Source organism: Populus euphratica, unplaced genomic scaffold, assembly GCF_000495115.2.
Source record: "Populus euphratica unplaced genomic scaffold, PopEup_1.0 scaffold106.1, whole genome shotgun sequence".
Taxonomy (NCBI): Eukaryota; Viridiplantae; Streptophyta; class Magnoliopsida; order Malpighiales; family Salicaceae; genus Populus; species Populus euphratica.
The window spans coordinates 255,242-266,070 of record NW_011499991.1 but is presented as its reverse complement, the minus strand read 5'-3'; the positions used below and the strand labels follow the sequence as shown (position 1 = coordinate 266,070).

The window sequence follows — 10,829 nt, the reverse complement described above, 5'->3', positions numbered from 1 at the left end:
TCCTAAACTCCGAAGTTGTTTCACATAACAAAATTTTCTTGAAGGTCAGTCTTTGTTTCAGTTTTTACTGTCCCTATTCAGGAATGTTTCATGTCTTTTGATGACAACTGTGTTTTTCCTTCTTTGTTAAAGATAATGTTAGTATTTGGCATATTTAGTTTTACGTTTTAAAATACATTTTAAAAAATAAAATAACCATAACTATATTTCTAAACATCCCCTTAATTTAAAGATCTGACACATGGACATGGAAGTTATAGTGTTCGTTAACAAACTTTGTTTGGTTACTGAGAAAACTGAGGGAACCATAAGAGAAAGAAAGATGCTTGCTTTATGGATTATGGGGTGTTTTTGTTTTCAAAAATTGAAACTTTCTGTTCTCTGGCATACTATACCAAATGGGGTTTAAAAAAAAGGGAAATTTTGAATTTATGCTCTCTCTTTTTTTTTTTTGGTTTCTTTTTTTGATATTCTGTGGCTGGCCAAAGAGGGAAACAGAGCTTGACTTGAGTTAGTTTCTAGTACTAGTACATTTTGTGTGTTTATGTTAAAGATAATTATGCAATGGTTACTTGATATCTTTGTTACATTCTCTTTTTTAAGGCTATATTTTGATCCTGTTTTGACAAAATCGTACCTTTCTTTCGTCCTTTTCTACTTTTCTGTTTCTGCTTTATCTGTTCTTGGTTTTCTCTCTCTCGTGGGAATTCAAAGTTCTACATTTTCTCTCTCCTTCTCTCTCTCTTTACTTTGAAATAATGGTCTAGTCTTAATTCTGAATTGCTTTTTATAAAGTGGAAACTAATTACAAAAGAATGTATAGTTTGTTCTATTTTTAAGCCTTTTATAGACGATCCCCCATAAATATGAGGGTTTTAATTAAGATTGTGCCAAGTAATATGCTACTTGTTGTCAACTCTTTGTGTTGATCTCTTCTTTGGTTGTCTTGTGATGCTCAAACTTACAAGGTAAACATTTAAGAATCATGTTAATATATTCCATTTTATTGTTTTGATTGTAGTGTATTTTGATGCATTTTACTAGGTAGGACAGACAGGTTTCTTGTTTTCTGTTTTGTTCTTGAATTCTATGCTCCCTATTCTCCTCTATTTGTCGGCTTCAATTTTTTAATTAGTAGTTTGTGGATTATTAAATAACATTTTTATATCTCTCCAAGTAGTGCGACAATTAAGTGAATCCTTATGAAGGACAAGATACTCGGACAGCGTTTTAAGAATATTCCATTCCAAGGTCACATTTGAAAGATTATTAAATGTGGTTTTGTTTGATTTGTTGAGAGTTTAGTTACTTGCAGTCATTCCTGGTTTCTAGCAAGGTATTTAATTAACAATCAGTCAACTGTTGTCTTCTTGCTCGTGTTCAGCTGGTTCCATCGTTGATTCAAGCAATCGCCTATGGCTTGTATTTGACCAAGATAAAGAAGACCATGGTTTTCTACATCGAGGTGTAAGGTGATTTGTGGGGGAATCTTTAGGTTTTTGGATAGCCTTTTCTTGGTTGTCTAGCTAGCAAATCTCAGAATTTTATCTGAGATCTGTTCTGGCAATCGGAGGAAACTTGTCAATTATTTACACCACGGATGTCTTCTTTGTTCTGCGGTTGAGCAAATGGGGGCTTGTGTTTCAACTAGTCGGAGTACTTGCAGTAGCAAGAGCAATGGAGAGCCAGTTCCTCCCCCTTGCTTGGGGATCGGTTTTTGCGGGCCAAAGAGAACTAAAAGGACATTCTCCGATCATTTAGTTACACTTCAGCATTTACCATCCATACCTAACAGGGTTTTCACCAATGGAAAGAGCCGAACTTCTTGTATATTCACACAGCAGGGTCGCAAGGGAATAAACCAAGATGCAATGATTGTGTGGGAAGTAAGTTTTATTCTTTCCGTTGAGATTAACTTTTAATGACATTTGGACCTATTTTTGCTTGGTCACACTATGATTCTTTGTAGGATTTCATGTCTGAAGACGTCACCTTCTGTGGTGTCTTTGATGGTCATGGTCCACATGGCCATCTTGTTGCCCGCAAGGTGAGGGATGCCCTGCCAGTAAAATTACAGTCATTCTTGAACTCTTGTCAATCAAGGCAAAATGAACCGGGTCAAACCTGTTTCATGGGGAATTCAAAGAAATCAGATGTTGGGGATTTGGACAAGGATGGCTCTGTCGAGGATAAATTGAATTCTTTATGGAGAGAAGCATTCCTGAAGTCATATAAGGCCATGGATAAAGAGCTGAAATCCCATCCGAATTTGGACTGCTTCTGCAGTGGGAGCACAGCTATCACTATTGTAAAACAGGTATTGCAGGATTAAAGCTCATTCTTGATATTGCCTACATTTAGCTTTGATAGGAAGTATAGCTTACTCTTCATGTCCCATTTATTTAGATTTAGCCTTATCGAAGTTGATTATTTGTGAATTTAAAGGGATCGAATCTGTTCATGGGATATATTGGGGATTCGCGTGCAATAATGGGATCTAAGGACAGCAATGATTCCATGGTAGCAGTCCAGTTGACTGTTGATCTGAAGCCTGATTTGCCAAGTAGGTCATTTGCACTATAATTAGTATGTATTTTGATGTTGTACTCATCTTTGCAAACCCAATAGTTGATTTGAAAACTAATTGCTGCAGGGGAGGCTGAAAGGATTAAGCGTTGTAAAGGTAGAGTCTTTGCATTGCAAGATGAACCTGAAGTGCCAAGAGTTTGGTTGCCATTCGATGATGCCCCTGGTCTGGCAATGGCTCGGGCATTTGGGGATTTCTGTTTGAAGGAATATGGAGTGATCTCTATACCTGAGTTTTCACACCGGACACTTACAGACAAGGATCAGTTCATTGTTCTTGCCTCAGATGGTGTATGTTTTCTCCTCTTATATTTTCTTCTCGCAATTCCTTTTCTATCTGTTAATATTGGATCTGATTTTCTTCTATTTTGTGATACTAGTTGATGGATCATTTTAATTTGATATTTTTAAGGTCCGATGATTGCTGACTAAAAATTTATGGACTGTGGTTAAATATGTGAATGCCTTTGACATTGTTCCATATCCTGTATACTGCGTAGCAGAGAGGAAAGCTTGTAGTGGAGTGTTGAGTGTATTCATATACCAATCAAGCAATAGCACTTTTTGAAAGGCATATAAGAACAAAAGCTCATTGTGGTGGATGGTCCCTATTGCAATGTGGATTTTGGATTGCTATGATAGTATTTTGAATTGGAGGTTTCTTCAAACCCAAGTAGCAAATAGATTGATCCATCTGGCATTTTATGCCAGCTATGAGTAACACACTCATTCATTGGCCAGCCTTGTTTTGCTTTAAATATTGTTGCGTTAAGTATTGGATTGAAAATGAGTTCAGGATGTGCCTAATCTATTCTATGACTTATTATAATCATGTCACACGCAAGCTTTTCAAAATTTATTTCTCACATATATGTATGTTCTGACTCTGAAACATGTGCATCATCTTTGATTGTATTGCCAAAGTCGTCTGAGTTTTCAGTCTCAGATTCTGCTTAACGGCAGCGAAATGTTCTTGGTGCATGGAATTTTTTGTTCACTGTTCCCTTTTGATTATTCGGTACATGGTGACTATCTTCTGTTGTCTCATCTATGTTATTGGATTTATTTGTATAACCGGAGAACCAATTCAATTCCTAAAACATCTAAATGTGCTATTAAGAAATATATCACAGTTGCAGTGCAACTCCTACATGCTGTCAAGAACATCCAAATTCATCAAGATGAACGGCAATGCAATATTGAAGCTAATGATGCCAAAGCAATTTTGGAATGCTAGAATTATAACCTTGTTATGGTTGTTTTTAAGATAGTGCTTGGCAATATATGTGTGCTAACTATTAAGTTGGAATTGCTTCAGGTTTGGGATGTCTTGAGCAACGAAGAGGTGGTTGAGATTGTATCCTCAGCTCCAACACGGGCATCAGCTGCAAGAATTCTGGTGGACTCAGCTGCTCGTGAATGGAAGCTCAAATACCCAACTTCAAAGATGGATGACTGTGCTGTAGTTTGCTTATTTTTGGATGGGAAAATGGACTCGGAATCTGATTACGATGAACAAGGCTTTTCTTCAGCCACTCTTGATCAGAGCAATCATTCTGGTAATGCTGCTGAGTCAGATGATGGGCAGAAATCCGAGCCATGTTTGCAAAGAAACTTTACTGTCAGGTCAGCTGAAGAAAATGATACTTATGGAAGACTAGCAGCTGAAGTTGATGGAGATGGCGAAACAGTGAGTGCTGATGATCAGAGTTGGTCAGGTTTGGAAGGTGTCACACGAGTTAATTCACTTGTTCAACTTCCAAGATTTTCTGAGGAAAGGCCAGACCCATAATTTTTGAGGTTATCTACGTAAAATGAAAAGAGGCTGCCATCATTGTAATATTTTGGCTCTGGGGCCCCATTATATTCAAAGAACGTCCTTTTATTCTGGTGGCATAACGTTTTGAAAATTTATCCTGATAAATGATTGCCACAGCCTTCTGTTTTATTCAGAGAATTGAACCTAATCAACATAGCTCTGTTAATATGATTTTGATTCTGTCAAGATTCTGAATGTGCTTATATTGATTGTGTTGGAAGAAAAAGTCCTGCGTTCACTTCAAAAACTAGTGATTAAAGGAACACTTCACTTGGCTTGTCTGTGATTGATTTTCTTCCTGTTTGAATCCAGCTCCCATTTAACTAGTCACTGGTACATCATCTTCAAATGTGCCAAGAGACTGGAAGCAATAATTTATTGGTAGTCTCTTCTTCGTATGGCGGTCGAAGTCTGGACTTTGGTAGTTGCTTAGCTGCGGGTTAGAGTTCTGAGAGCAGTCCTTTCAAGCATAACATGTGTAAAGTGGAAGACCCTCTTCAGATTCCAATCCTCCATGTAAAATTCTATAACTTGGAGGTTTGGCTTAGATGGTGATTGAGTTTACTTCCCACAATATCATTTTAAAGTCAAATTAATGGGAGGCTGCAACAAAGCATTCTTGTTAACATATCACTCTGAGGATGGACTGTCCAGTACTCAGTTTGAAGAGATTTAGGCCTGAGATTTAGACATGTTTATTTGATGAAAATTATTTTTTTTTATGAAAAGTAAATTTTTAAAAAATAAATTATTTTTTGATAGTTGGTAATGTAATAGAAAATAAGTTGGAAAACACTTTCCAGTGTTCGGTTATGTCATGGAAAATGAGCTGAAAAATAATTTATTAATGTTTTATTTTTCTCAAGTTTATTAAAATAATGAAACAAATCTTACAAATTAAAATGTTGAATGATAATGAAATTGAAAAAAAAATAATTTCATAAATGATCTCAAATAAAATAAATAATAATCAAAATAATAGAGATCGAATCTTAAAAATAAAAAAATAAAAGATGAAAAAATTAAAATAATAATAATTAACATTTCATAAATTATTTCAAATAAAATAAATAACAATCAAAAGAATGAGGATCAAATTTGATAAATAAAAAATTTCAATAAAAAATAATAGGAAAAAAGTAAATAACAATTATAAAAATGAGCAACAAAGTTAATATAAAAATTAAATTTTAAGAGATGAAATTAAAAAATAAATATTCAAAACAAAATATATACAACAATAAAAAATTTAAGGATTAAATTTGATATAATCAATAAATGATATGATATTTCTAAATTTTTCATAACTTCAAAAAAATATTTTCTTATATGATATTTCTAAATTTTTCATAACTTTGAAAAAATATTTTCTTCTCAAATTTTTCAGGAAAATACTTTCTTGAAAACCAAGCTATATTTTACTTTGACTAGAAAATGTTTTTCATTAATTAATTTTTTTAACAGTAAATAAATATAAAAATATTTAAAAAGCAGTTTTCTAAAAAATAAATTGCAAGAACAAACAAATTTGAAAGATCTTAATATGAAAGAGAGAATTCTATTTCCACCAGGACTAAGTTGAAGTAATATTGCATGAAATACAAGCAACATTACAAACATTAAATGCAGTATTGCTAGGAGAATCATAGCATATGAACAGCCACAGGAATGGGCAAACATGCCATTAATAGATCCTCACTAGTCAGGTAAGAACAGAGATGTAGCCGGAGAGACAGAAGAGACCAATTTAATGGCCGCCAGGCTTGGTGATGAAAAATGAGACCCCAAAATTAGGTAAACAAGGTTTGCTCTGCAAGTTTCAACAGACCACCTTACAATGCACTTCCAAGAGCCTCCCATGCAATTCTTAGAGGAAAATTCCATGGCCTTTAAGAGGAAAACAGCATTGTCATATCTTAACTAACAACAAATGAAAATAAAAATAAAGACTCGTGGAAGCCATAAAAGTATATGCTTACCCTATTTTCAAGAAATAATTTAAAAATATCAAAAACATATTAATTCAAAATAAAAAAAATTAATGTTTTTCAAAAATAGTTTTGAAAGACACCCTTAACCAAAAAGAAACGGCTACTTAAGTCGCAGTGAAAAGCTGACCTAACTCACTCAAATCCTGACTATAAGAAGAGCAACACTCTTCTCACTTCTTCATCAATCACTGCTAACATATCTCATCTGCTAGCTTGGCAGTCATAAAATGGCTTCCAAATCAGAGTTCTCTCTTCTCGCTCTCATTGCCCTGCTTGCAATATCCGGGCAAGTACTCGCTGGGCGTCAGATTCCGAATAATGTGGATGTGAAACAGCCTGATTTCCTGATATCTGACAACAGTTTTCTCATTCCAGGCATTGGACGTGTACTGGTTCCACCAACTCCCAGCCTTCCTTCTTATGATCCACATATGGGCATTGGTAACTATAGTCCAGGTGGAGACGATGCATTCCCTCCAATTCCTAATGGTGGTGTTTCAACAGTAAACCACCCATGAGAGCAGTATGTGGACTGCTGCTTTTAATAAAAAACTATGCTAGTTGCATTTGTTTTATCTTTTAATCAAGTATCCTAGATGCATGAATTTATGTAATGTTGTTGCAAGGAAGTTGGGTTTGTTAAGCTTCCTTGAATGGAAATTAAGTGTGCTGCATGTACCAGTCCAAGTTTGTCCCTAGAATGTAATGATCACTTTATTCTGTCTTCTTTATTGTTTACTTTCAATATGGTTGTAATTGTATGGTTCTTATGAAGACTGAAATTCTTAGCTATTAAATTGAGCTTCTGCAGGTAAGCCCTACCAGACAATAATGACAGATCAATTTCAATGCATTACTACTAATCTTTTCAGGTATTCCCTGGCCATTTTTATGGTTCTTCACCTGCATTTTACATAGCCAGTTCATCAATGAAGAGAGATTTTGTTCTTGTAGTTCACTGGTAGTGTAAAACATTCACTTACTAGACAAATCAAGAAACCTATTCATCAGTATAATTTAGTGTTTACTCTTCAATATAAGTAGATGCAGATGCAGGAAGAGCTTCTAATGACAAAAAGGACATTAGGGGACTCATTTGCCCCCTTTTCTCAGGAAAGTATAATGAAAAAGACCTAATTGATTAGATAATACACAATCTAATACGTAAATTTCATCCTTGATTGATTAAAAACTACTTGGATTTGTGCACTAAATCATTGAATCTTAACATCGCCATCACCACTAATGATCTATATGATTTTGTTTTTCCACTTTAAGAAGTCTTATTCAAAACCAAACTTAATGAAGGTGGCTTGTTGTAACCATCAGCAACATTTACATTGATCTCTTCCTTCTACGAGCTATCCACTTCTTTTCATATAATTACTCAAACTATCCTTAATTGCAAGCGAAGGCAGTAACACATTTACACCTTGCTGGAAAACCATAATCATAAACATCAAAACCAGACAAAATCTTTCAATAAATAGACACTTTAACAGGTCAATCAACACATAAAATCACATTCAACAAAGCAAATTTCCAGTGCAGCATTGGTTACCAAGATTTTATTGCAAATTAAGTTCGTTTCTCAGTGTAAACCATTGTTAGAAATCCATTAGTAAATAAAGACAATGAGAAGATGAAGAATAATAACACAAGATTTCAAGTAGTATTTTTCATTCAAAAAAGAATGCTTGGTTCTACCTCAAAGCATGACTGGAAAAGCAAACAATCAACCATTCTTATTTTTTTCTTTTTTTTTCAAAGTATAGTTTTTCATTAAAAACATCTGAGAATCCAAAAAAGACAACTCCTGAGAATGCTCTCTGAATCTGGAACTTCCGAAATGGCGAAGTGGTAGTCTCATAAGGAATAATCTGCAGCAAAGATTATAATTTCCCTGGGTAAGTAAATAAAAACAGGTGGGAAAAGAAATATACCAAAGAGAGGAGCATACAAGAGGGATAGCATGTAGATCTTTCTGTTGGAGTTTAAACTCTAGCATAATCTTGTCATTGGATAAGAAGTGAACGAAAAAGATAAAATAACAATGTCAGTTCTTCAGATCGATCACGCGATATAGTAATTTCTCAGTCACAGTTGGCAATTGACTTCTACAAAAAGAAAGTAATAAGTAACGTAGCAAATCACTTTCATAGAAACTTTGCCAAGACAATATGATGGAACTAATTAGCACACCTACCACCAAATATGGTGTGCACTAGACTTCATCATATATGATCTTAATTACAACCACACATGTTTTTCATAAAAAAACCATAAATCAAGAATCTGCCTACTCGTAAAGGTCTCAAACATCAAGTCACCTGCATCTTGTAATTATAAAAGTGGGAATGTGTCATGTTTTGATTGAGGAGAAAAGACATAATTAAAGAACCAAACATCATAATTACTTGAGCTACCCATTTGAAAGCTGTATTTCATGTGTAAATGTTGTCTTTAACCTTCGCAATAAATAACAATCATTTGAGTTAACAAATCTTCAAAGTCATCTATACCCAAGTATCACTCCAATTAATAGACCAAAACCAGCCCTTTAAAAACTCTCACCGCTTCCTTTTCCCCTCTTTAGTGGCAATAAGCTACCACCTCATAATCATTGCACCTCAAAACCATTTGCAATCTTTCAATTCGAAACTGAAAGAAATTCAAAAAGATTCACAATTATTTATTCAAAAGGATTCACAATTCTTTCTCACTCATTCATGATTAACATGAAAATTTATATAAACTCTCGTATAAAAGACTTATGCTAATCAAAATCCATCGAAATGAGAATTCAAGCCCTTAAGCCATCACAAGAACAATTATCTACTCTAACAACCAATAAAACTTACACACAACTATAAAGTTACAAACTTTCGATTCTCACGAGGTTATTAGCTTCTCCAAATAAAACCCACTAAATATAAACAAAAAACAAACAATAAGTAATTCAAGGTTTGGAGAATTACCAGAAAAAAGAAAAAAAGGAGATAAACGGGGTTTTGGAGAATTACCTGACAAAAGCAAAAGGCGGGGTCCTCGCTAGAGAGAGATAAGAAATTAGAGACCAACAATCTTGAAAACAATGAAGATAAGGAAAGCCAAAAAGATGCATAGGAATAAGTAATCCACAAAAACAAAAAACTTGGTTGATCCATGATTTCTTTTCTTTTTATCATTGTTGTAGTTAAGGTTGTTGTTGGCTTGGTTTGGTTCTGCATCATCAAGTGATTCAAGTTTTGCCATTGTTGTTTTAAAACAACAACTGCTGGGTTTGCAGAGAGATCTTTCAGAGGAGGTTCGATTTGGAGATCTAGACTCTGGAGCTTTGTTTTGTCTGACTTATGTCTCTGTGGTTTTTAAGGTTTGCTAAAATTGGGTCGTTTGCGTCCCGCGCAATTTTGTCACCAAAATGATTTGTGGACTGTAGGCCCACTACTTCTACCCACAGCAGCAATCCATATCGTGTGAAGGGCGCCGATAAATAATTACACTCCAAAAAACTGGATTACTTTCACTTCGGGTCATTGAGTTAATTTTTTTTTTATTATTATTAATGTATATTTTCCGTTAATTTTTATATATTTTAACTAATTATATAAATTTTAAAATTAATAATTATAAAAATTTTAATAACCTTAAAACTTGTAAATCTTGAACTAATAATTTTTAAAAGAGTAAATTTAAAGTCTTTGTAGCTAAGTTATATCATTTAAAATTGAATTAACTATTTTTATTAAGTTGAGGTGTATTTTTTTAAATAATTTTTTTATATTGATTTTATTAAATTTGATTGCGTCAACAAGTAATTTGAATTGTGTCAACCGGGTGATTAAAAACCTCTTTAATTATTGAGCTACTTGAATATAGTACGGGTAACAATTATGATCCTAATCCCATTTAGTTAAAGGAAGGTCTGGTTTGGATGATTAATGGATTTGCTCATGTGTCTTTATTTTGGATTTGAACTCAGAAAGAAAGACTAAAACAACGAAATTCTCGTGAATACATCAATTTTAATGTATTCAATCTGTCAAAAACATCATTTATATTTATAATGCTAACCCCAATTCAAGTAACCCAACTCCATTTGGATCAGCAGCGGATACTCCAGTGTCAGTTTCAACCCAAATCCTGTTGCCATCTCAGGCAACTTGTAGTTAATCTTCTAATATAATGCATGAATGTGTGCTTCTGGTGATGGTTAATGTGTTGTTTAACATTAATCTTCCAAGAAACCAACCTTACAAAGAGTAGAAGCATAAGCTCTTGTTACAGTCCCGGTGATTATTTTTTCTTCTAATTTTTACTGTCAAGGAGATTGGAGAACATGTCATGATATACAAGAATACAAGCATAACAAGGAACATTGATTACTTTACAAATAATTTGTTGGAGCCATGGTTACCATCTCAGTCTCAGCT

The 10,829-nt window shown here is 34.0% G+C and overlaps 2 protein-coding genes and 1 long non-coding RNA gene across 3 annotated transcripts; 2 read left to right on the top strand and 1 right to left on the bottom strand.

Moving 5' to 3' along the window:
* The first annotated feature begins 259 nt into the window (after positions 1–259).
* LOC105140377 (probable protein phosphatase 2C 52) lies at positions 260–4,627 on the top strand. Its single transcript, XM_011047176.1, has 6 exons — positions 260–968; positions 1,385–1,886; positions 1,970–2,317; positions 2,446–2,563; positions 2,654–2,877; positions 3,905–4,627. Exons 2-6 carry the CDS (start codon positions 1,629–1,631, stop codon positions 4,376–4,378), a joined length of 1,422 nt encoding a protein of 473 aa, XP_011045478.1. The 5' UTR covers positions 260–968; positions 1,385–1,628; the 3' UTR covers positions 4,379–4,627.
* A 1,938-nt stretch (positions 4,628–6,565) lies between these two features.
* LOC105140376 (putative cell wall protein) lies at positions 6,566–7,193 on the top strand. The gene has a single exon (XM_011047175.1). The coding sequence runs from the start codon at positions 6,624–6,626 to the stop codon at positions 6,912–6,914; it is 291 nt and encodes a 96-aa protein (XP_011045477.1). The 5' UTR covers positions 6,566–6,623; the 3' UTR covers positions 6,915–7,193.
* A 742-nt stretch (positions 7,194–7,935) lies between these two features.
* LOC105140374 (uncharacterized) lies at positions 7,936–9,814 on the bottom strand. Its single transcript, XR_845182.1, has 2 exons — positions 9,420–9,814; positions 7,936–8,276 (listed from the first exon to the last, which is right to left on the bottom strand). It is a non-coding gene; the product is annotated as an uncharacterized LOC105140374 (long non-coding RNA).
* Between the last annotated feature and the right edge of the window lie 1,015 nt (positions 9,815–10,829).